Source organism: Penaeus japonicus, unplaced genomic scaffold, assembly GCF_977035675.1.
Source record: "Penaeus japonicus unplaced genomic scaffold, GWHDUDI00000001_assembly GWHDUDI00000030, whole genome shotgun sequence".
NCBI classification, from domain to species: domain Eukaryota; kingdom Metazoa; phylum Arthropoda; class Malacostraca; order Decapoda; family Penaeidae; genus Penaeus; species Penaeus japonicus.
The window spans coordinates 19,905,399-19,931,953 of record NW_028234432.1 but is presented as its reverse complement, the minus strand read 5'-3'; the positions used below and the strand labels follow the sequence as shown (position 1 = coordinate 19,931,953).

The 26,555-nt window shown below is 44.6% G+C and overlaps 1 protein-coding gene across 1 annotated transcript in view; it reads right to left on the bottom strand.

Annotated features, from left to right (window-relative positions):
• Positions 1 to 26,555, bottom strand: part of klar (klarsicht) — a 483,791-nt gene that overhangs the window by 295,063 nt on the left and 162,173 nt on the right. Inside the window, exon 3 of the mRNA XM_086554727.1 lies at positions 12,450 to 12,488. Within this exon, the coding sequence (XP_086410853.1) occupies positions 12,450 to 12,488 (39 nt within the window). The remainder of the gene's footprint in view (positions 1 to 12,449; positions 12,489 to 26,555) is intronic.

Genomic DNA, 26,555 nt, shown 5'->3' with positions numbered 1-26,555 from the left:
TTCCCATTCAAGGTCTTCCAATCCCTTGCATTGGAGATTATCTAATATAACTCCTGCTCCATCGATTTTTACCTTTCATCTGTTCCGTTTTCTGACCCTTTTCTTGCCTACCGATTTCTCATTATTACGTGACCTTCCTTTAATATTTCTATCCTTCTTTATTAATTTATTCACGTCTATTCCATTTCGTCTCTTTCGTCATTTTCCGTTACAATTACTTACTTCTCTATGCTCTCTCGTTACTCCTTCACTCATATCCCCTTCGTGTTTAATTGTTATTCCCTGCTTTGTCTTCCCCCACCCCATCCCTCCCCCCGTCCCCCTTCATCTGGAATTACCTCCACCATTCATCTACTTCACTTTCCCCTCCTCTTCCTCGAATCATCCGTCATGCACTCCACCCTTCAACCCTCGCCTCCTTGCAACTTGCATGTCCTTCATCCAAGTCCGTAACTGTGCTTCTCGCCAAGCGTCGCCACCCTTTCCCGATTTCCCCCTCTTTCTCTTTTCACTCTATCCTCTATTCTCCTTTATCCTCCCTCCTCCCTCTACCCTTCTCCCTTCTCCTTCTCCCCCTCCCACTCCTTTCTAATTCTCCCTCCCTCCCTCCACCTATCCCCTCTCTTCCCCTATCCTCTCGTTCACCCTCTCACCCCTTTTTTGTCCTTCTACTCAATCGACCATTCCTGCAGAGTGCACACGCCCCCCCCCCTCATTCTCACGCCCCGCCCTCGCACACACCAGTAGGGGGTCGCACGCTCTCTCTCCCTCTCCAGAGTGACGGGAATTCTCCGGTCACCCTTGCACCCGAGCCACGCCAGGTCGGCGATCAATAAAGCAGAAAATATGAATAATAATAGTGATCATAGTAATAATAATCATACTACTACTAAAAAAAATAACAATAATGATAATGAACAACTACAACAACAATATAATAATAGTGATAATAATAATAAAAATAACAATAGTCATGATGATGATGATGAAAGTAATAACTAAAAAAATGCGAAAAATAGATAAATGAAAAAGAGAAACCTGACCAAGCAAATAAATTGGAATACAAACCCGTCACACACCTCGACTCACACGAAGTAGACAACGTGAGAACGTGAGTCCCTCCAGAACCACCCACCACCACCCGTACCCCTTCCTCCCTTCTTTCCCTTCCTCCCCCTTTCTTCTCCCCCCCCTCAACACATTACTCTTCCCCTCCCTCCCCCTCCCCCCCCCTCTCTCTCTCCCTCGAGGCGACATCAGATAGTGACTTATGACAGACAGATCAATAGACTTAATGTGCGATCGATGGGCTTGAGGAAATCAGATTAAGGGGCCATCGAGGATCAGCTGACAGCTTGTTCTGTACCGACAATGAAGGTAGACAAGTTCGTTATCAATCGTCGAAAGGGAGGTAATGAGGAGGCGGGAGGATGTGATATCGAACCCCAAATGGAATATTTTCTTAACGTGGTAATGATTCCTCATGGGATCCACCTACCCACCCATCCACTTGCTTGTGCAATGACTTAGCAGAATGAATAATGGACAAAACATTACTAATGGATCCATGATAGGCTGAAAGGAAAGGGAAAAGAAGATGAGGGTGATTAGAAGACACAGGAGAAGACGGATAAAGATAATAATTGTAGTGTAGCAAATGCGAGACAAAGAGAGAGAGAGAGAGAGAGAGAGAGAGAGAGAGAGAGAGAGAGAGAGAGAGAGAGAGAGAGAGAGAGAGAGAGAGAGAGAGAGAGAGAGAGAGAGAGAGAGAGAGAGAATACAGAGAAACTGAAGTGCCATCCAAGCAGGAAACGGACATGTCAAACGTGCCCCCACTACGGTTTAAGCCTCTCCGGTTCCCAAAAGAACAGCCCACAAGTTACGCCCCTCCCCCCCTCTCTCCCATCACTCACCCTTCCCCCCCCCTCACCATTCAACAAACACTCGACCCCCCCATCGGCCACATAACGATTGCCTAACGTTGCGAGTCCTACGAGCGAGAAAACCACACATCACCTAGATCGATATTCGCAGAGCAAGGGCCACCACCGTTGTGGCACCCGGAGGAGGAAGGAGGCAAATACGACGCTGTGCCTGGTGTGTTTTAGTAACTATTTCTCTGATAATAATCATTAATAGTGATAATAACTATAATAATAATTATAATAATGATAATAATATAATGCTAATAACAATAATAATAACAATAATATTAATTATTATTATCATCACTATTATAGTTATAATCATAGTTATAATAAAAATCATCATCATCTTATCAATAATAATAACAATAACAATAAAATCAATACTGATAATATATGTAGATGATTTAAGATGAGAAAATAAGAGTGTGGAGACAGAAGTAAAGATAAGACGCACACAAAAAATAATAATAGATAATAAAACATGGGAAATATATTGAAAAAAAAAGACAAAAACAGATAATAAGCAAAACGGACTTGAACATCTGTCACTCAACACGTCGATCATGATGCATGAAAGTAAGTGCTCCGAATTATGGCTCCTCAACATAACAGCTTTTCTCCTTTTTTGATAACCCTCCTCGTAGTGGTACAAAGCGGCACCACCATAAGGAAGGCAGGCCTCTCTCTCTCTCTCTCTCTCTGGAATCCTTGCGGCCTAAAGATAGCACAAAACCACACAACAGGCCTCTCTCTTCCTGATTGTTTGTCTCTGTAGGTCTCTCTCTGTGAGTCTGTCTCTCTCTCTCTCTCTCTCTCTCTCTCTCTCTCTCTCTCTCTCTCTCTCTCTCTGTCTGTCTGTCTGTCTGTCTGTCTCTCTCTCTCTCTCTCTCTCTCTCTCTCTCTCTCTCTCTCTCTCTCTCTCTCTTGTTTATAAAAAAAAAAACAGACCAAGTCATCACCAAGTCATCGCATGTCCTCCCTTCATTCGGAAATGCACCGCACACCAGCCGTGTCCCCTTCCTCGTATAACCTCTTGGGCTCCCCTGCTCCTTCCCCTTCCCCTCTCAGCCCTTCTTCGCCTCCCACAAGGTGAAATAGTAGCGCGGAATCCATACCGAAAGTCGATCAACGGCAACGTCGCTTACTAACCGAACAGGGGAGGGGAGGAGGGGGGGGGGCTTCCTCTATATAAGTAATACTCGAAGCTGCTTCTGATTCTCACATTATGATTATCATGGCGTCGTTATCCCCATCTTATTTCCATCATTACTCGCTAAATTCCAGAACGAATGTCCTTTCCATTGTCGCATCGGTATAATCGGTTCCGTCTGCAATGATGCAAGAGGGAGATATGAGAGTCAGAATTCCACGTGACAAATGGAACACGATACAGCTGTGGGGACACGTCACATATCCGCTGCATGATGTCCCTGGGTCCTGATGTCTAAAGACTGGCTAAGCGCGTGGAGGTGCAAGATCTTGCAGTACGAGTATGTGTGTTGTATAATGTATCTGTTATCACAGTAATGACGACAGCTTGACCAAAGTTATAAAACTACTCTTGATGTCCTACTTACAAATGATCGGATAAAACTCCAATCTTATTCTAACTTCCAATAAAAAATACAAAAAGGAAACGAAAAATAGATTTTGGTAAATTAAAAAAAAAGTGCAAATTGTCCATCCTTATGCAAAAGCATAGACCAGTCGTCCCTCCACCCACACACCCAATCCACCCCCTCTCTCACTCTTTCTCCCTCCCCCTCCTCCCTCCATTCCCTTTCCCCTCTGCCCCCACACCTCCTCTATCCCTATCTTCTCTCCATCCACCCCTTCCCTCTCCTTCCCTCACCCTCTTCCTTTAACTCCCTCATGAAAACCTGTTCCAGCTGCGGGTACTAGCTGGCTCACCTCTATCACTCGTCCTATGCCTCCCACGTTCTTTAGATCACGTGTTTATCCCGTATTCAGTCACGTGCATGAATGCTTTATATGTGAGAGAGAGAGAGAGAGAGAGAGAGAGAGAGAGAGAGAGAGAGAGAGAGAGAGAGAGAGAGAGAGAGAGAGAGAGAGAGAGAGAGAGAGAGAGAGAGAGAGAGAGAGAGAGAGAGAGAGAGAGAGAGAAAGAGAGAGAAGAGAGAGAGAGAGAGAGAGAGAGAGAGAGAGAGAGAGGGAGAGAGAGGAGAGAGAGAGAGAGAGAGAGAGAGAGAGAGAGAGAGAGAGAGAGAGAGAGAGGGGGGGGGGCTAATTACACGACCTCAACCGCATACCCGTTGACATGCGATCTGTCTTTCCCGTATTTTTTCCCACCTTTTTCCAAACTTGTTATTTCTTGCTCTAGTTGATCTGAAATGTTCCCTTCATCCACGTGCCCTTTCACGTGTTTTAAATCCCGTGATTCAGAGCTTATTTATCCTTAATTCTCAAGTTCCGTTTTATGTTCATTATTCATATACTGTCCTTCTTTCCGTTAATCTTATTCATATAACACAAACTTCTTTCACATAGCACATTCTTTCCCGACTAACTCACACGTAACACGATCCTAACACTAATTCCTAATATTCAATAACCATTAACGTCCGTAAAAGGTGCGTCATCACTACAAATTACTACAGAAACTTATCTTGCACATACATGATAAGACTGACGTTACAAACGACCACTGCTTTCACGAAATACAACACCCAACATCAAACATCACTATGTTATCCATGTTAAGCATATAAGACATGATTTTCTCATGTCGGACTCTCACTCGACAAAAATAGAGATGTATATCTAGAAGGATGGAGATTGAGATTCCGATTGGTTCAGCGCCTTTCCCGCCCTATCCTTATCTCTCTCTCTCTCTCTCTCTCCCTCTCCCTCTCCCTCTCCCTCTCCCTCTCCCTCTCCCTCTCCCTCTCCCTCTCCCTCTCCCTCTCCTCCCCTCTCTCTCTCTCTCTCTCTCTCTCTCTCTCTCTCTCTCTCTCTCTCTCTCTCTCTCTCTCTCCTCTCTCCTCTCTCTCCTCTCCCTCTCCTTCTCCTTCTCCTCTCTCCCTCTCTCTCTCTCCTCTCTCTCTCTCTCTCTCTCCCTCTCCCTCTCCCTCTCCCTCTCCCTCTCCCTCTCCCTCTCCCTCTCCCTCTCCCTCTCCCTCCCCCTCACCCTCTCCCTCTCTCCCCTTCCCTCTGAGATCCGTGGCGCAAGTCATAGGGATCTAGTTCTAAGGCGTTCTTCTGCTGATACTGTTTATCTGTGTGTATCTCTGCCCGCCTGTTTGTTCGTTTGCCTGTCCGTCTGCCTCCCTGCCTGTCTGTTTGATGACCTGCCTGTCTATTTGATGGCCTGCATGCCTGTCTGCCTGCCTGCTTGCCTGCCCTTCGGTTTTTCTCCCTCACGCGCAGTATACACCAGCCCGACCTTTCCACACACTGCATTGACGTCATGAGGCACGCTCGCAATTCCACGGCAATCAGTCACCTTCGATCAACAATGCAGGATATCATTCCGGCCATTATCGCGGTGTAAATTCTTCATCGGAATAGCTAACTTTCGCTCGGCCTCAACTGTTTGCCTCTAATCATTTTCAGCTCAACAATAGTTCAGATCAAATGCATTCCCTAGGTACAGGAATCCGTAATGAGGAGGAGGAGGAGGAGGAGGAGGAGGAGGAGGAGGAGGAGGAGGAGGAGGAGGAGGAGGAGGAGGAGGAGGAGGAGGAGGAGGAGGAGGAGGAGGAGAAGGAGAAGGAGAAGGAGAAGGAGAAGGAGAAGGAGAAGGAGAAGGAGAAGGAGAAGGAGAAGGAGAAGGAGAAGGAGAAGGAGAAGGAAAAGAAGGAGAAGGAGAAGGAGAAGGAAAAGGAGGAGGAGGAGAAGGAGAAGGAGAAGGAGAAGGAGAAGGAAAAGAAGGAGAAGGAGAAGGAGGAAGAGGAGAATTCCCAGACAATAGCATCACAATTCTTTAGAGACTCATCTGCATGACAAAATCGTTATCAAAATCATCACCTACATGGCCTCTCAAAAGGTTCGCTCCGCCTTCCCGATCCTCCACGACAAGAAAGCGCCGCAATCAAGAGCGAGCGGCGGCGAAACGGCCCAATCACACATTGATCACATTATAGACCAAGCACGTCGCAGGACCCACGCCCAACGCCCACGACATTACAAACGCAGGCACGGGTTCTCGTAGGGGCGTTGGCGCTGCGAAAGGGGGAAGGGTGGGCGGATGAGGGAGTTTGGGAAGGGTAGATCGGGGGTAGGTTGGGCGGTTGGGAGAGGGGAGAAGGGTGGATGGGGGAGAGGGAAGGGTGGATGGGGGAGAGGGAAGAGTGGATGGGGAGAGGGAAGGATGGCTCAGAGTGAGAAGGGTGGAAGAGAGAGAAGGGTGGATCAGGATGGATGAGAGCGGGCAAAGCATGGTTGAGGGGGAAGGGTTGGTGGATGCAGAGAGAAACGAGGGAATGGGAAAGGGTCGTGGAAGGAGGGAGATGCGAAGAGGGTAGAGGGTAAATGGAGGGTGGTGGGGGAAGGGGTGGGGAAAGAGGAAAAGGAATGGAAGGAAGAGGAAATGGAGGATTTAGATGATTAGAAAGACATACGAAATCGATGATCGGATGGAAGGAAGAAGGAAGAGACCAATGAAATCAAAGCAGAAAAAAACATAAATGAGTGGCTAAGACGCAATCGAGAAACGCGAAACGAGTTAGCGATTGTGGCAAGACGAGGCTAAACGATTCCGAGTAGCAGCGGATGGGAGCTGCGGATGGGGGCTACGGGCGGACGTTACGATGGGACTAAGCTGAATATTAAGCACAATTCCAGAGTTACAGGGAACGTAACTGTCCTTCCACATCCCGCTCAGTACAAGGAGAGCCTTTGAGCCTCAATGAAGAGTCACTCCCTTTACAATTGCCCTTTTCGAAGCGACGCTGGTAGTGAGGCAGTTTACAATGGCTGAGATAACTTGTAATCCGTCGTAACATCGGGGTTTATGGCGCCTTCGTCCTCGAAGGTCAGTTATCTTTTGTTCGTCTCTTTCTTTCTCTCTCTCTCTCTCTCTCTCTCTCTCTCTCTCTCTCTCTCTCTCTCTCTCTCTCTCTCTCTCTCTCTCTCTCTCTCTCTCTCATATATATATATATATATGTATATATATATATATGATTATATATATGTGTATATATATATAATATATTATATATATATATATATATATATATATATATATATATATATATATATATATATATGTATATATATAATGTATATATATATATAATGTATATATATAATGTATAGACATGCATGCATACATACATACTTACATAAATGGGAGCAAGAGGAAGGTGGAAAGGGGGGCGGAAGGGAGAGAGCATAATCCGACACGTAACGACTGTTACCGTAATAACTCTAGTTATTACGGAAAAGTGAAAGTAAGGACGAACGTGAGGGAACAGAAACATAAGAAGGATGTTGAAGGGAGGGAGGGATAATGAGGAGGAGGAGGAGGAGCAGGAGAAAGAGGAGGAGAAAGAGGAGGAGGAGGAGGAGAAGGAGGAGAAGGAGGAGGAGGAGGAGGAGGAGGAGGAGGAGGAGGAGGAGGAGGAGGAGGAGGAGGAGGAGGAGGAGGAGGAGGAGGAGGAGGAGGAGGAGGAAGAAAAAGAAAGAAAAGAAATGGAAGGAAGAAAGAGTAGTAACTTAAGGGTGGATCCCAGGATGGAAGAGAGAGGGAGAGGGGGGAGAGGGTACAAGAATAATCCAAGGATCAGCCAGGCCCGCTACATCAAACACCCTCTTCCCCTACGCCCTGATTCGCTATCATTCACGAAAGAACATCGTCCCTCCACCTCTACAGGGCGTGTCAGACTCCGGCCTGCTTCTTTCTCCTCGTCTCCCTCTGCTTTTCATTCGCCTCACCCTCCACGACTTCCTTGTGGCCTTGCCTTCTGTCCCTCTTTTCTTACTGCTGTCTCTCTCTCTTTATCGTTATTTTCATCTTTATCTTTATTTTTTTCTCTCTCTATGCCCCAGCCTCTCTCTCTCTCTCTCTCTCTCTCTCTCTCTCTCTCTCTCTCTCTCTCTCTCTCTCTCTCTCTCTCTCTCTCTCTCTCTCTCTCTCTCTCTCTCACACCCACACACAGTCTTTTACTAAATATTTCTTCTCCTTCCCTTTTTACAAACATATTCCTCGTCACTACAACCTTTTTCTTAACAACCATAAATGTGTAGCATGATCACTTTAAAACGCACTATACCATAAAGATCCCGGGAAAAAAATAAAAGAAAGTGCAACGATATAATCATACTAACTATGATAACAGTTTGAGAAAGTTAAACTGTTAGGGAGAGATAAGCTTGTTAAGCCCATGACTCCTAAAAAGGTATTGGAAAAGTATCCAAAAGTCATCTAAGTACAAACTCCAAACTCTTAACTAGCACCAAACCACAGTTAAAGAAGTCTTTGGCTTTGGGATTCAATACTGCTGGGCAACCGAGTACGCACGAATATCTACAGCAACTCTGAACAAATGAATTAGATTAGCGCAGCCGTTTCTCCTCCGAAGAATCACCTTTTCACCGCCTCCACGGCCGCAAAAAAGCTAATGTCTCTCCTGGAATGATGATGCCCGTAGGCGTATGCTGCTATGCGAACGCGTTATAGGAACTTGTGCAAATCATCGCGCCTGAGTTTCACTTAATGGACTTTAAGTGCCCTGTAATGCCCTATTTGGCACTCTCTTACCCTGCCAAAAGGACCCTGAAGGGGGTACTTAAAGCCAATCGGGAGTCAAAGGTGAGGCGCGGACTCAGAGCATGATGTACAGCGGCCGACAAGTCTTTCGGATGGCGGCGGTGACACGATAATTCTTCTTCATTTGTGCTCGAAGGCGCGGATTTCACCGCTCTCTTCTCGCCGCTTCCTTCCCCTCCCCTCCCCACTCCCCCTCCCTTTTAGAGGTCCTGAAACCATACACTAAAGAAATCAATCACAGAGCTTCATAAAAAAGGGTGTCCCCTGAACCTGATTTCCCATGTTCACTGTCAATGTTAATGAATACTCACTGTCAACATGCTTCCCGTTTTATGTCGCGTGGCGTTATACATTGGGAAACATACGACGCACATTTCAGGACCTCTGAGCTTCACGCAACTGTAACTTCACCGACGAAGGGCAATTAAGCGGCTTCGTGCTTGCATTTTAAAATGTTATGCTCGGTGAAACCAAAACGGGGGTGTGACCTTGCAACCTCACCTTTACAAGCACCGCCTCAATCGTATCTTATCAAAATACCTCACCTCAGAATGCCAAACACGTATGTTTGAAACAGTTCCTCGAATTGTCATTTTAACCCTCCACTCAATCCATCAGCCAGTTCAAACAAAACGGCATCGTATTCTATCTTCCCCGCCAGCTACGATGAAGACACTCCCTTTAGTATTGCACAAAAGCCCTTTCTCCCTTCCACAACCGGCCTAAATAATCCCAATTACAGCGCCACATATCAATTAGCTCTACAACTCACATACTTGCCGGTAAAGCCAGAATTTTAGTAATCAACGGTGTGCCTCACGCTAGTTCCAATTGTTTTAAACTCGTATAAAATATAAATATATAAATATATCTTTTGTTGTACGCTTTATTCGGACAAATAAATGAAATAAGCGACATAGCCCGATTATGAAATTAATGTATAAAATACAATATTTAACATTAACATTAACATTTAATAATCAACAGGACTAATTGATTATAGAATCAAATTTGAGAATAATAAGTAACAATACCAAACCCTAACATTGAAATGGAAATCGATAATACCCTCCCATTTATTCAGAACATCAGTAGCTAGACGGGGGATGCATGTCACCCTCACTTGAGACAATCCGCACGACATTTGCTTCCCTATAAATTCAACCCATCCTGTGCAAAAAAAAACACACACGTCACCGGTGAACCTAGGACAGTCACCCCGCAGTTCTATACGCAAGGACGACCAGTCAACCACCCTCCCAGCCGGCACAGCACGACCCCTGATAGAAGTTACGACTCTCATTACGAATACATGAATAGCGCTGTGTCTTCGGTGGCTCCTATCTCTCCCCGATGGACATGTCAACACTGCTTGTATCCGAGAACGAGGGCGGGACGGATAAGAAGCGCGTGGGCGGAGGCTGCATTCAAACTGGACAATATGTTATCGCCTATGTGTGCTAGAACTTCCCCGCCCTCGTCTCTGAACACCTGGCCAGGTGGCAGTCAGCTGCGTCTCCAGTTACATGCGCATTTTTTGTTATTGTTATTTCTCAATGAATAAAGGATGTATTTATCTCATGTACAATTGCTTTTTTCTGAAGTATTGATTCTGAGAACTGATGAATGGCACTATCTAAAAAGTAGATGTACGACTTCACACCAAACCTAATACAAAAATTACATATTTTATATATTATATAAACTATTTCGTTCAAATACGCTATATTGACCACATATATTCCATAATGCAAATACGATTTCCAAATAAACCTCCAAGTAAGAACATCCATCCAATACAATTCATCGCAACTTTGACATCCTAAAAATCGAGACAATAATCTTCAACGACCTCACGATTCCGGAGTCGAGGTCAACACCAATCCATCTTCCTCCAACTACGCGCCCACTGTGACCAACTTGCTCATCACCGTGCACGTTATGGCATTGTCTTCGTAAAGCTCAATAGGCCTATCCATTATCGCAACGGTGGCGTCACCCATGGGCCCTGACACCTGTTCCTTTACTGGGAAAGGGCTGTTGCATAATGCCAAGAAACACAAGTGTGGTCGGTGTGTGTGTGTGTGTGTGTGTGTGTGTGTGTGTGTGTGTGTGTGTGTGTGTGTGTGTGTGTGTGTGTGTGTGTGTGTGTGTGTGTGTGTGTGTGTGTGTATTCTCTCTCCTCCCTTGAAGAGCAACAGCCAGTTCACACACACAATATTGCTGGTTTGTATTCTCCATTACCGAGCCTTTTGATGCTTGTCCAGAGACCGATAACTCAATAATGATTCGAATTGCCAGTTCCAAATATCAAAGGGAGCCGAGCGAACGGAGATATTTAAAGGGCAAGTTATCGCACACCATCTTTTAAATCTTTCAGATACGTTCTATAAAGTTTCTTCTTTCTAGAATTCCAGAGGAAGATGGGAAGGAAGAAAGGAAGGAAGGAGGGATGGAGGGTGAGGGAGAGAGATCATTTTAATTCAACAAAAGAAGAATCTATATATATTAAATCTATTATATGGAACAACCTGAACCGTAATGAAAATACCATCCTTTTTTCAATGAGAGAAATAATCATCCACTCCGACGAAAAAGGAGAATCCATTTCGAAAAACAGCCGACCGGCATTCCGAACTGTCAGGACAAAACATCTAATTAAAACAAAAACAAAAAAGTAAAATCAGAAAAAAAATCACTTATCACTCGAAGAATTCCACAAACAACCGCGCCCACTACTCTGTATTCCACCCAACGCCTCCGCGAACAAATAAAAAAAGGTGAAAAACCTCTAAGTTCATCGCAAATACTTAGGCTCACAGTAGGCCTATCAGTGCCACTCCACCCTCTGTTCCCTCGTTGTAACTAGGCTTAATGACCATGTAAATGACCACCATAGGCGCCCTGCACACGAATGATCAAAGGCGGACTTATCTGGAATGGGGTCAGATTTATCTACAGCAGCTGTGTATCATAGGAGGGGAAAAGAGGGGAGAGGCAGGCGCTGAAGATAGGAGGAAGGGTGGGAAGGATAGAAGGCGACAGCATGTAAGAAAAATTAAACAAACATTTCCGAATCCCCCTATGTTATGCATAACCAGACTCCATCCATTCTTCCCCTTCCATCTTTCCTTCTTTCCTTTCTTCCGTCCTTCCATTCTTTCTCGCCTCCTTCCTTCATACCTACCTACTTTCCCTCCTTCCTTCCTTCCTTCCTTCCTTCCTTCCTTCCTTCCTTCCTTTCCTTCCTTCCTTCCTTATTTCTTCTCATTTACTTTTACTTTACTTAATTTATCATTAATTTACTTAACTTAACATCCATCCACTTCCTTCCCCCTTCCTCCTAAAGAGCCGCCCTGATGATCTCACAGCCCACACGCCCACTCAACCTACGAGACACCCCTGATCCCATCACCTCAAAGTAAACAACACAAAACTCCAATCGAGAAGGCAGTGCACCGGAAATCAACAAATATGAAGCGAAGGCAGTTTCTACCGAACACAACCAGGAACAAGGCATACTCCACCTGGCCTACCTGCTGGCGAAGTAGGAGACTCAATTAAAAGTCGATTAGGAAAACAATAATTTATTAGTTAACCTCACGACAAGGCAAAATTACCAACACTAACTATACACGTGGCCAAGCCTACCCACGCACGAGACATAACAAAACCAGACATATATCTGCGTTTTTTTTATCTTCTATATTTTTTATGAAGAAAGCAGACGCGCCCAGGTAGCGATGGGCCCACCGACGAGACTTAAGGGCGTGAACGGGGGCGTGGCTTACCCTTATGCGAAGCTCCAGCAACGTACTGAGGTCCCTCACCTGTAAGAGATAAGATAAGAGCGTTAAGTTATCGTATCACTGGGAGTTGATCTGAATCTAGTCTGACCTGAAAACTGAAAACGAAAACAAAGCAATAAAACTTAAAAAAATCCTACATGTGAAGACAGTCCATTGGTTTAAATAGAAAAAAACTCTAGTACAAAAACTAACATTCAAGATTTACTTAATAAACTAATACCAGTATCAACTGATTCATTCCACTCAGATAGCGCTGAGAGACAAAAGCAATGCTGCACGAAAGGAAAACAAAAACAAGAAACGTAGAAGACAAACAATAAACAAAAAGTGTTAACAGTGAGGCATCCGATAATTAAATCACCATCAATAAGAAAATCCTGACACACATAAATCCATGTCAGAGATCCGGAGAGCGCTGAGAGACAAAAGCAATGATGCACGAAAGGAAAACAAAAACAAGAAACGTAGAAGACAAACAATAAACAAAAAGTGTTAACAGTGAGGCATCCGATAATTAAATCACCATCAATAAGAAAATCCTGACACACATAAATCCATGTCAGAGATCCGGAGATCGCGTTGCCCGAGAAATTAATTGTCGTCTCGGGTAAATCCACAAAGCCTTGGCAGAACTGTAATTAAAGTCTTAGTGAGTTCGCCTTCCGAGGAAAAACTAAATACATCAGGAGAGGCACCATGACAAGCACAATGGTGTCTCTTTCTTTCGCTCTCTGTCTCTTTTCCTCTTTCTCTGTGTCTGTTTCTTTGTCTTTCTTTTTGTTTCTGTATCTTCTTTGTTTCTGCCTTTCTCTTTATCTTTTCTACGTCTGTCTCTTTCTCTTTCTGTCTTTCTCTGTATCTTCTCTGTGTCAGTCTCTTCCGCTTTCTGTCTTTCTTTGTATCTTCTCTGTGTCTGTCTCTTTCTCCTTTCTTCGTATCTTATCTGTGTCTGTCTCTTCCACTTTCCGCCTCTCTTTATCTTCTCTGTGTCTGTCTCTTTATGTTTTTCTCTGAATCATCTCTGTGTCGGCCTCTTCCGCTTTTTGTCTTTCTCTGTATATATTTCTTTTTCTGTTGTCTCTTTATTTTCTCTGTGCCTGTCTCTGTCTACTTCTGCTCTTTTCCCTTACTGTCTCTGTCTCCTTATCTGTGCCTCTCGCCAACTCGCCATGATAGAGATAAAAGAGAAAAACAATACCAGAAAACAAGTGATGCAATAAAACAAAACGGTATTATGGTCAAAATCTGGAAAAACCTCAGCGTCCGTCAGTTGAGAGTCTGAGCAGGTAGCGGTTTAGGAGTGAAGGGAAATGTCCTTTCTCTGCCGTCAAGTTATGAAGGGAGGGCTGGAGATAAGACACGCGGGAGACAGGGGAGATAAAGATAAAAGGCATCATGTTAAGTACACAAGCAGAGTGTTCTATGTGGGAGCTCAGGCGTTGTTATCTCGTGGTGTTATCTCGGTCCTTGTGGCAATGTCTCTCCCAAAACTACAAGTTTCATTCGTCTTCGTGCGATTTACAAGTTTCAGAGGGATTGGTAGTACAAAGAATAACACTGATCTACGGATAAGAAAGCCTTTATAGCGTATATATAATAGGATTGGTAGGTTCATTGTTCTCACACTTAAAGTCCTTATTATTGTAACTGACGTCCTGTGTTGGGAGAATGATTGACAGGAGAAACTTTTTATTCTAATTATGTTACGTATCTTTAGTGTCAACCGCTGATAATAGATTAGATTAAATACATCCACATTAACATATCCTAAGCTTCCCACAACAAAATCTCGAAGTCATATACAATACGCACAATTATAACAACTAACTTTTCAGTTTACATACACATTATTCATGATAGCATGTAAAGCATTTTCATACACGTGATTTCTAAGCAGATAAGAGGGAAATTAACATAAGGTTTAAAATCATGATTGATCGTACAAGCCGGCTGTACAAACTGAATCTGGTAAAGAAAAAAAGGGGGGGGAGACTGAGAACAAGAGAAAGGAATGAATGTGATGATAAAACATTATCCTAACACTGCTGAATAAAAAATAAATGCTAAAAAAAAATGCCCTTTATCTCTCTCTTCTCAGAAAACCTGCCTTGATTCCTCAACGCTCCATAAAACTGGTCATCGTCATAGGTTGATAAGACCAAGTGGGCGTCGCTTAGTTTGCAATAATTACTGATCTGAACACCTGCGGTTACCTTAGGTGTGCGGTCGGGGCTCTTACATAATGAGGTTTGTGCTTCCAGGCCCGAGTCTCGTCACCTGTTCACGGGTTACGGATGGAGAGGCGACATGATGGGGAGGCACTGGCAGATAATTTCGTAATTTCGTTCGTAATTACTTCCAGCGGTAAGCGAAAAAACAACAACATTGTCCTTAAAACTAATTATTGATCTCTCTTCCTCTCTGTTTGTCTGTGTGTCTCTGTAACTTTTCCTGTCTGTCTCTCATTTTTTCTATCTATCTGTCTCTCTCATGCTGTCAATCAGTCAGTCTATATATCTATCTACGTGTCTGTCTCTGTCCTTACAGCCCAATTCTATCCACGAAAGGAGATGGAGCAACGCACCTTTCCTCCCGTCATCTCAGCAACACAACAACCGCAAACGACCCTTTAAAGCTCAAGCATATGATAAATCTCCCCCAAAGGAAAGAGAAACAGCGACCTCCTTCCACGAGACGGCTATCAATCTTATACACATGGCCCCCACAAGAGGCCTACCGCACTCACTAACATGCCTTAGCCTCCTGATCTTCATAGACCCCTCCCCCCATCCCTTTAGCCCCATACCCCTTACTAACCCCCTCTTCCCCCCTTGTCCATGGATTTTAAAAAGGAACCCTCTTCTTGGACGCCGTCATTCACATGTTAATCAGTCACTTGTCATTTCGGGTATGACTCACTGAGGCTCCCGACCCTTCGGTTCTGTCACTCAAGACTCTTGGCAGGTGGTCCTTAACTCCCCCCCCCCCCCGTCCCATTCTCTAACTCCTCCTTCCTGCCGCCTCCCCCTACTCCTCCTTCCTGCTCCTTCCTGCTCCCTCCTACCCTCGACTCCACCCCCCTGCGCCCCACCCTCTCCACTCCTCCTCCTTTTCGTCCTTAAGAATCCCTTGATCTTAACGAGGAAATTCCTTATAAGTCCTTATTTGGTCCCAAGAATTCCGATGGCAGTGTAATCTTTCGCCGACCGCCATCTCAACCCCAAAGTCACGGCCTAAAACGTTTCGAAATCCGCCCATGCATTTCAAAATCCAGGGGGTTCCGGATTCTTCGATGTCTGGGGTGACAATTGCTTCGCGAGAGGGAGAGGGTGATAAAAAAAAAACAAATAGTCGCTTGCTTATCACCATAAAACAAATGAACACTGATAAGAAAACTTTGTGTATATTCAGTATAGCACTTCATTGTCATATACTACTACTGTTGCCTTAACATCCATACAATCACTACGCTGTTTCTCTCCACTGGATAATCATTATCGTTAGTATTGCCAACATTACCGCCATCTTCATTATCATCGACATTATCTAACCACTAGAATTACTACCGATGTTATCCCTACAATTTCTATAATCACTATCACAATGACATTTCATTATTATCATCATTATACCCATCATTAAAACAATCCTTACAACGGCCACAATTACCATTACAGCCAAGCTCTATTACGACCAACATAAAAAAAAACTGTAGATAACGTCAAGCCTCGCCGACCCTCAACCTCTCCACCGCACCGCACCCTCAGCCCCTCTCTTGCTTCGCTAACATCTACCGCCCATTACACATGTCGGGACGCCCACGGGGGCTTCGTGTTCGCCTTCAAACATCGTTCTACCACACATGGAACAGCGGGTGAGGAGGAGCATCCATCATCGGCCTGTTTATGGGCGGGCGAGAGGAGTGGGCGTGGGTTGCGAGGAAGTCTAGTCGATTCTAGCTGCCTTCTTTTTCTTGAATTTTATTTTTCTCACTTTATAGCTTTATATCTTTGTCTCTCCACCCCTCTCTCTTTCTCTCCTTTTCTTTCTCTTTCTCCCTCTCCCTCTCATACTACTTCTTTCTCTTTCTATTTTTTCCTCTCCCTTTCACACTCTCCAATCCCTATAACGCAGCATAATATGTGCAAGCGATAATATCCAAGGCGTATCCTCCCATCACAGGGAAGCACCAAGGAGGAAAACTCGGACAATAATCACCACATCTTTAGGATAAAAACACACATAGCCTTTTGACACAATAAGAAGAAATGGACAAATAATCCCGGACAAGGAACAACACCGAGACGAAAGATACACTACAAAAGGTTAAAGGGATGATGAAAGACGAGAAGAAGGAAATGCCATAAATGAGATGTTGGGGAGAAGGACAAAGGACAGGCCTGTGCGTGGCGGTACCAGGTAACTAGGTCACCCACCTTAACAGCCTCGCCGAACCAGGTCATAATGGGCTCGATACGTTCATATACGTTGGTGGTTGCGGCCTCGTGTTGAGTTCGCCTCTGTGTGGATATGTATGCGCTCGAAAGTAAATTTCAAAATAATATACCTGTGTGTGTGTGTGTGTGTGTGTGTGTGTGTGTGTGTGTGTGTGTGTGTGTGTGTGTGTGTGTGTGTGTGTGTGTGTGTGTGTGTGTGTGTAAATACCCCACACACACTCTCTATATATGTATGTGTCTCGAGTATACCGACGAAAATCGATGGCCAACTAAAACAACGAGGGAAGGTGACGTAGACGGCCGACTCACATACGGAACCTGTCACGCACAGGGAGAGCATCGAGAGCGGGCCGGTCGCGCGGAGGGATAAAAAAGGAATGAAGGGTGAAGGAGGCAGCTGGAGATGAGGGCGAGGATGGTGTGGAACAGGAACGATGGGGAAGGGAGAGGAGGGGAGGGAGAGGAGGGAGAGGAAGAGGGATTGGGAGGGGCATTGGAAGGGAGAAAGGGGTGGGGGGAGAGGGAGGGAGGGAAGAAGGGAGGGAGAGGGAGGGAGGAAGGGAGGGAGAGAGAGGGAGAGGGAGAGAGAGAGGGAGAGGGAGAGGGAGAGGGAGAGGGAGAGAGAGAGAGAGAGAGAGAGAGAGAGAGAGAGAGAGAGAGAGAGAGAGAGAGAGAGAGAGAGAGAGAGAGAGAGAGAGAGAAATGAAGATGAAAAGGAAAAGAAGAAATGCGAGATAGATGAAAGAGCAAACAATGGAAGAGAGAGAGAGAGAGAGAGAGAGGAGAAATGAAGATGAGAAGGAAAAGCAGAAATGCGAGATAGATGAAAGAGCAAACAATGGGAGAGAAAGTCCGCAGATGAAAAGGCAAAGAAAGGAGAATTTGAAAGAGTGAGAAGAGGAAAGATCCTGATGCTTATAAATGATAATACCCAGCCATATGGCGGCAGGATACCTTAACTGTATGGATAAGGTAATGGGGGCGGTGTCAGGTGTACACTAGAGTGGGGGGTGCATGTTAAGGGAAGAGGAGAAAAGGGAAGGGAGGGAAGTGAAGCAAATGACGAAGAGGTGAAAAGAGTGAGGCGGGTGGTGAATGAAGAAATATGAGGAGAAATGAAGAATGAATTAATGGATATGGGCACGAAGAGGATGGCCGGTGAAATGAGATACACGTAAGAGTGAAATGAAAAGGGATTGGATAGATGTCACGTCACAGAAAAAGGTAAGGGAAAAGGAATTGGCATGGCTTTAATCAATTGCATGGGTGCGAAAACAAGGATTGACAAGGTATTAATCAAATGGATAAGGGAAAGGGGGATTGACAGGATAGTGAATAATTGAACGGATAAAGAAAAAGGGAAAGACACAGAGTATAGACAAGCGAACCAGTCTAGAAAAGAAACCGATGAGTGCGTATAACAAGAACAACAACAAAAAGACAACAACACAAACCCGGAGTACAGCCACATATTATTACGTAATGGTTGCACATATGCAGGGAAGCCATAGGTCGTGGCGCGAAGGGGTCGTGATTTGTTGCACAACTGCCCTTAAAACACCTACAGTCAGGGATTTACACCCGAAGCCAACCGCAATATGACTTTCATTGTCAAGTTCACAAAATAAAAGAGTTACGAGAGATGTAACATGTGATGTCAGCGAGTGAAGATGACGAGAAAGACAATCGCCGTAATTCATCGCCTTTTACTATCATTAAATTCATTTGATTACATTGATCCTATCGGTTACGGAAACTTTCATATTCATTTAATTACATATTCTCGCCGATTTCCGTGCTCTTATAGCAGTTATATTCTTACTGACTTTCACCGCCACTTATGTATTCAAATACACATGCAAACGGTTACCGGAGGAAAATCATGAACCACGAAAAAAAATAAAAATTACGTCTGCAAGCAATAACCATTTGCAACAGAACAATAACAAATCGTGTACTCAGAACGGCTGAGGTATTCCAAGATCTTCCGCACACATGAAACTCTCGCTATTAACGTTTTTGTCCCAACCATGACTCGCAGGCAATCATTTTTGTGTAACGGTAACTCTTTTGTACCACCGGGAAATTGACTCGGAAGTCAGTTATTAAGTTACTGTATACTAATCAATAATAATAATAGTGTCAATTTTCCTTCACAAATGGCGCTACTTGCGCTGTGTCTGTTACGATTTTTTAAAATGAGATGATTAGGCGAAACGACAGAATCCAACCGCTTCCCCGCACCCCGTTTTCTTTACACTTTCGCGCCATCTCTCGGCGTCCATGGAAACTACAGCTTGACAGCAGCGGCCGCCAGACTGCGCCTTAATCGGCAGGCCTCAACGTTTGGCGGGAAAATCACGGCGGAACCTTAACGAGGCCGTCAGGTGGTTGTGCTGATCCGACAACAGCTGCCGGTGCTGTGCGAGACTTCAACGGTCGAACCAAACATTGTAAATATAAAATACTCGATGTTTATTATTGATCAACGTATTTGAAAATGCGAATTTTGATGGATAATGGGATATGGGGGAAATTCAGTCATAGTGGGAGAAATTAAATGCGATTTTATTATTGCAAAATCAAACATTTCGTGTTATATGTCCAGTAAATTCATTAAAACAGAAATACGAACACGCTGCCTTCGACAGAATCTGTTCCAACAACAACGGCATACATAAAATATGCAGTATATGAAAAAAAAACTTTCAGACTCACATTCCACACCGGCTCATCACATACGCATGCATCTTATATACAGTCAGCACCTAGAAGTTTTCAAATATCAAGTGGAGCGGCGGCGGGGAGGGCGTGAGCGCACTAGGAGGCCCCCGCCACCACCAACCGCCTCAAGGTCGCCCCCGCTTGACACTGCGGCGAGCGGGGAGGGAGGGAGGGGGGCCTGGAGGGGGAGGGAGGAGGGAGGGAGGGAGGAGGACGAGATGAAGGGGTAGGGGGCAGTTCAAACACTTCCTGTTTATACCACAGATCAATTCCTCTCTCCCCACCACCCTTTCCCCATGACGTAATAACGAACATCGGATCGGAAATAACCCCCAGACACGTCACGCGATTTCAGAAAAAAAGAGGCAGAGAGAAGTTACAAACCGCATTTCATTTCCACATCTGAAAACAGCAAGACGGTATGCGGCCGCCAGCCATCCATCGCTCGGACACTTTCTCCCGAGCGGCGAGGCGCGCAGGGCGGCTGTCTGGTCTACCTTGGTCGACGTCAGAGACCTCCTCCGCGCGCTGAGTAATGCCGTCATCTCCCAGAAGGCCTTCCTACGTGTATAATCACACATTATTTTTCGTTTCCGTCTCCTCCTTTCTCCTGCGTCTCACTATTCATATATGAATGTGTTCAAAATTACATTCATACATAAATACATGCATGTATACATATGTACAAACAACGCATACATCCTTACACGCATGCATGCATACATACATAAATAGATATAAACATACATAGGCACACACACGCGCACTTAAACGCATGCACATACATAAATCAAACTCTTAAGACATCAGCAGATATGTCTGCATATAAAGTAATCAAAATAAGTAAAATTATCAAATTCTCCGACTCACAAAATGTTGGTCAAGGTGTCTGTTACTGTGATTAGATAAACACAGTGAAGCATAAACGAGAGATGAGAAGAGATACAAAAATAATGATAGACAGATAGGGGGAGGAGGGAGGTAGGGAGGGAGGGAGGAGGAAGAGAAAGAGAGAAAGAAAGAGAAAGAGAGAGAGAGAGAGAGAGAGAGAGACGAAACAGAAACAAAGACAGATAAGACGAGAAATAATACAGCGAGAAAAGATATGAAAAGGGAATAGAAAGAGAAATGAGACAAAGTAATAAAGATAAAGAGATAGGAGACATAGAAATAAAGATAGGGAGGAGATTGACAGACAAAAGACACACAAAGCCACAAGAAAACAATACCAAACAGGCAGGAAAGGGGGAGAGGGAGAGATGGCACAGACAAAAGGCCAGTAGAGAACAGACACTTAGCCACGGCCACAGAAGACAGTTGTGGCTACTTCACGTCGCCAATGATCACGTGACCATGACTACATGACCCTTTACGCATTCATAGTCAACCCCATCGACAGCTAATGAAATCCACAGCCTATATCCAGCATCCCATTGGCTACAAAAATGCTAACAAATCCTATCCGATTCTAACGCATATAAAGACTTATATATATATATATATATATATATATATATATATATATATATATATATATATATATATATATATATATATATATATATATATGTCTGGTACTGAGACAGTCCTAAGATACTGTACATTAGTGTACAAGTAGACGTTTGTAGATGTGCACTCTGTCGGTCGTCGCCCCTCCCTCCTCCCTCCTCCCCTATCTCCCTTGGTGCATCCACCTAGATAACCACTGAACCTCGCCGCGTATTTTACCATCGTTAGAATACTGATCATCATACTAATGACGCTCTTTAACCTACTTTTTTAGAGAATGATATAAAGAGTCATAATTGGATCTAAATTAACAGTCTTGGCATCGTCTCTATAATATGTAATAAATTATCAAATTCATTATAGTTATCTATAAATGTTACTGAAATATATCACTAACACCCGCCCACCTAACCACCCACCCACGCCCACACATACGAACACAAACACACACTGCGGAGGAAGGCCAGAAGAAGGCCAAACCCCCGCTGCGATGAGCGACGTCCGTGGGAACTACACACATGCTTGTCTGAGTGATGACCGACTGACAGTGACTAAATACTGACCCTCCTCCCCCCTCCCCCTCCCTCTTCCGCCATTCATCCTACACCCTTCATATCTTTCTTTTCTCAACTCGTCACCGATCATTACTAAAAGAATGGTCCCTTAATTTCAGTGACCGATCCACTGTCAAATTTACATATTTTCTTTTCGTTTGTGTATAGTCCACTAACACAAATGAAGTAATATTTTCATACACTCACGCACACGAATACACACACGCACACGCACACACATATATTACTCCCATATCCCTTATCAACCAACCCTCTAACCCTCGACCTCAGGACGCCCAGGTGGCACGAGTGACGGACAGTGCCAAAATGACCCTCCTACGATCGACCTTGGGGCATTCTGCAGCTGCACTCCTTGTGACCTTGAAAGCATCTTGCGTCAACTCCTTTAAACGTGCTGGGAGAGAAAAAAATCAATAAGGATCTCCTCACCCCTTCGTCTTCCCTGTGCTTTTGGTTCTTTCCTCTCTTTCACTTCGTTCTTCGTATCCTTTGGTGTGTTTTTCTTTCTTTCCTTCATTTATTTGTCCTTTTCTTAACCATCCTCACTTCCGTTAACCATCACTTCCGTGCTTCATCTTTTTATCTCCCTGAACCTGACCTTCGTCTCCATCCTTTCCCCCCACTGCGCCATCTTAATCCCCTCCTTGTCTTCTCCTATATCCTCATCCTCCTTCCCTTCCCCTAACCATTCCACCCTCACCCCCTTCCACCCTTCCACCCTAACCCCCCTCCACCTTCCACCATTAGGTCGACCCTCAACCAAAAGCCTATTGATTTTACAAAGAGAATCGCATACCGTGAGACACAGGGCGGTGACTATGGCTGCTGGCGGACGACCAAGGCGAGCCACTATGTAGTAAAGGAATGTCGTAAAATCACATGGAGGGAGGGATTCTTTCCACATGATAAGGAGATAAGGAAACATGAGGCAATCCACAGGCGAGGGGAATGTTATATCAATCCTCATACTTCCGTTTCATGATTTGTAAAAACCCTTTTACGTTTCTGTGGAAATATCATATCGAGGAAGTAATAAATGAACGGCAATGAAATGGAGGCGTAACGTTAAAAGATAGATATATACATATATATATATATATATATATATATATATATATATATATATATATATACATATATATATATATATATATATATATATATATATATATATATATATATATATATATATATATATACTTTATCAACAGAAAAAAATACAAAAACGAGAACAGCAAAAGCGGCTTGAGTGAAAAAACAACCTTCAGACATTAGCATCATAAATATTTGCATCCACTGAAACACCGAAGGACAAAGGTAATGCCCACTGCAGAAAGCGCTCTACACAAAGACTTCAAAATATGCATTTCAAAAGGAACAGCTTTTTCAAAAAATGAAAGACGCTGAATCAAAAGATGACAGATTTTTCTCTTTCACGGTCGGAATTGCAACCGCTCGTTCAATTCACTGAAAGGTTGTAACTTTTCCCGTGATTTTTTTCTTACCCTAGTGTGGCTGTACGTGGGGGCCTAGAGAGAGGGAGAGTGGGGAAGGAAGAAAGGAGATAAGGTAGGAGAGGAGGGAGGGAGGGAGGGAGGAAAAAAGAAAGGAAGGATGAAAAGAGAGAGAGAGAGAGAGAGAGAGAGAGAGAGAGAGAGAGAGAGAGAGAGAGAGAGAGAGAGAGAGAGAGAGAGAGAGAGAGAGAGAGAGAGAGGGAGAGGGAGACAGAGAGAGAGAGGGAGAGAGAGAGAGAGAGAGAGAGAGAGAGAGAGAGAGAGAGAGAGAGAGAGAGAGAGAGAGAGAGAGAGAGAGAGAGAGAGAGAGAGGAGAGAGAGGGAGAGAGAGAGAGAGAGAGAGAGAGAGAGAGAGAGAGAGGAGAGAGAGAGAGAGAGAGAGAGAGAGAGAGAGAGAGAGAGAGAGAGAGAGAGAGAGAGAGAGAGAGAGAGGCAGTCGCGCTAATTGACGTCGCGGCGTCCAACGATAGACTTGGCGAACACAAAAGAGAAACAATGGAACGGTTAACTCCCGGTAAGATCGTGATAAATGTTAGCTCGACAGCTCGGAAAGGGCACTGCCTCTGTTAGACGTCAGCGCTTTTCCTTCAATCACGAAACCCACGCCGTCCAACCAACGGAGAGGGAAGACGTCACACCTACCTGAGTGATGCATATTCATTCTCAACGGCGACACATCACTCTTAACGATTCGTCTCGTCGTTTCTTGCACCCCCCCCCCACCCCACACACACCCCGACCTCCATAACACACTACGCCCCACGCTGATAACGGAAGGGAGGCGCTCGGTGGAAAGCATACGCCCCTCTTACTATCCACTCTCTCCTAACTGCTGCCTTGACTTCTATTTCCTATCATTATCTATCAATCTGTTCCTTTATGTCTTTCTATATTTCTTTTTTGCCTCTGCCTTCGCTCTTCGGATCTTTATCTGTCAATCTATTCCTCTATTTCTTTCTAGTTATTTTTATTAATATTCCCTTTCACTTGGCCTTTGATATCTATCTATCGAGCTATTCGTATCTGTTATATACATATATATATATATATATATATATATATATATATATATATATATATATATATATATATATATATATATATATATATTTCAATCTGTCTAACTATATCTCTATCCATCCATCAATCTGTATCTGTCTCCCTATATCCCCTTTCTTTCTTTTCTCCCTTCTTTATACCTATCCCTCATTCTTCTTTTACCTTTCCCTCCATAGCGTGATGTGTGATCATATCAATAATCATGATACAATCCTACTTCCCATCCTACCTTTCTTCTCTGCTTCACCCTTCACCCTTCACCCTTCACCCTTCACCCTTCACCCTTCATCCTTCACCCTCCTTCTCCTTCGGTGTGTAGGTGTCACTGACCAAAGGCATTGCATAATCTAGATTGATGTTTAATCAATTGGCACTACCACGACGGCGGACGTTCCCTCACACCAACTTCACATCAGTGACTCACCTTCGTGCAAATTTGAAAAGCAGGGAGGGATAGGTAGGTAGGGAGGTAGGGAGGGAGGCAGGTGGGGAGGGAGAAAGGGAGAAAGGGAGAATGGGAGGGAGGGAGGGAGGGAGGGAGGGAGGGAGGGAAGGAAGAGTGGGAGGGAGGGGAGGGAGGAGAAGGAGGGTAGGAGGGAGGTGAGAAGGGAGAGGAGGAGGGGGGAGGGAGAGGGAGGGGAGGGGAGGGAGGGAGGGAGGAGGAGGGAGGGAGGGAGGGGAGGGAGGAGGGAGGGGGAGGAGGGAAGGGAGGGAGGGAGGAGGAGGGAGGGAGGGAGGGAGGGAGAGGGGAGGGGAGGGGGAGAGGGAGGGAGGGAGGGGAGGAGGAGGGAGGGAGGGAGGGAGGGAGGGAGGGAGGGAGGGAGGGAGGGAGGGAGGGAGGGAGGGAGGGAGGGAGGAGCAACGGGGGAACGAGGGAGGAAGGGAAATAAGGAGAGAGCAAGAGAATAAAGAAAGGATGTGAGGTACATAGCAAAAACAAGAGAAGGACATAGAGAGAGGCAACAAAAAACATTCAAATCCATCCGTTCGTGAACCAAATATTCCTAGACAAATAAAACAGGCGAATTCTTTAGGTAGAGCTGCAAGCATGACTTGCAGAAAACAGTAATCAATCTCTACACCTTTACAAGTGTCGTGTGTATCCTTAGATGGAATAGAATTGAGAAAAGCGAAAGAATGACCAATAAAACGGTGAAGGAATCGAGAAACATTTAGCGCAACAATGAAAAGAGAAAACAGCCATGAAGAAGAAAGAAAGTGAATAAATAAACAAACAATAAAGCCAATATACAAGAAGGATCGCGAAAATATAAACCAAGAGCAGGAAGCAATAATCAAGCATCATATTTTCCATGAGTGCCACGTCTCATTTCCAACCATTCCCACATCGGTGCCAAGCGACGATGAAAGTGCGACGTCAACCGGCCAGCAAATCAGCTGATCCGCCGACATCAAAGCTGATGCCGAATTTGCTTAGGTTACGTAAAGCACTCGGGTGGCTGAATAATTGCAGGTATTGCTAATGCTATCTCGGTCGGTAATTGCTTTCCGCGCCATCAACCTGTCGCTGGAATTATATTCAGTTATCAAAGGAGGTATTAGGAAAATATGCAGGCAGGGTGTTAGTGTCGGGTGGGGATGGGATGGGATGGGATGGGATGGGATGGGATGCGATAGGATGGGATGGGATGGGATGGGATGGGATGGGATGGGATGGGATAGGATAGGATAGGATAGGATAGGATGGGATGGGATGGGATGGGATGGGATGGGATGGGATGCAATAGGTTAGGATAGGATAGGATAGGATAGGATAGGATAGGATAGGATAGGATAGGATGAAAAAGAGGAAGAGAAGTGAGAGGGAAGGAAATGAGGAGGAGGAGGAGGAGGAGGAAGAGGAGGACGACGATGATAACAAGGAAGATGAAGAAATGGACGAGTGGGAAGGGGAAGAAAAGTGAAGAGGGGTGAAAAATGAGCCTACTCTTTACATCACTCTTTCCTTACACACAGACCACTTGCCATCTCATTTCGCCTGTAAACCAAAGGACCTTCGAGGAAATAATCACGGAATATAAAAAAAAACAAAAACTAATCACCCAAGGAATCTCTTCAGTTGACATCTTGCAACAATTCTTGCGAACCTCTCCCTCGGTACAAAGGGCAGAGGTATGGCAACATTTTGTTGGGAAAGTTCGAAACAACCTAATATATTTGTGTCTGTATGATTCTGTCTACTTGTCTGTCTGTCTGTGCGTGTGTACTTGTCTGTCTGTCTGATTACCT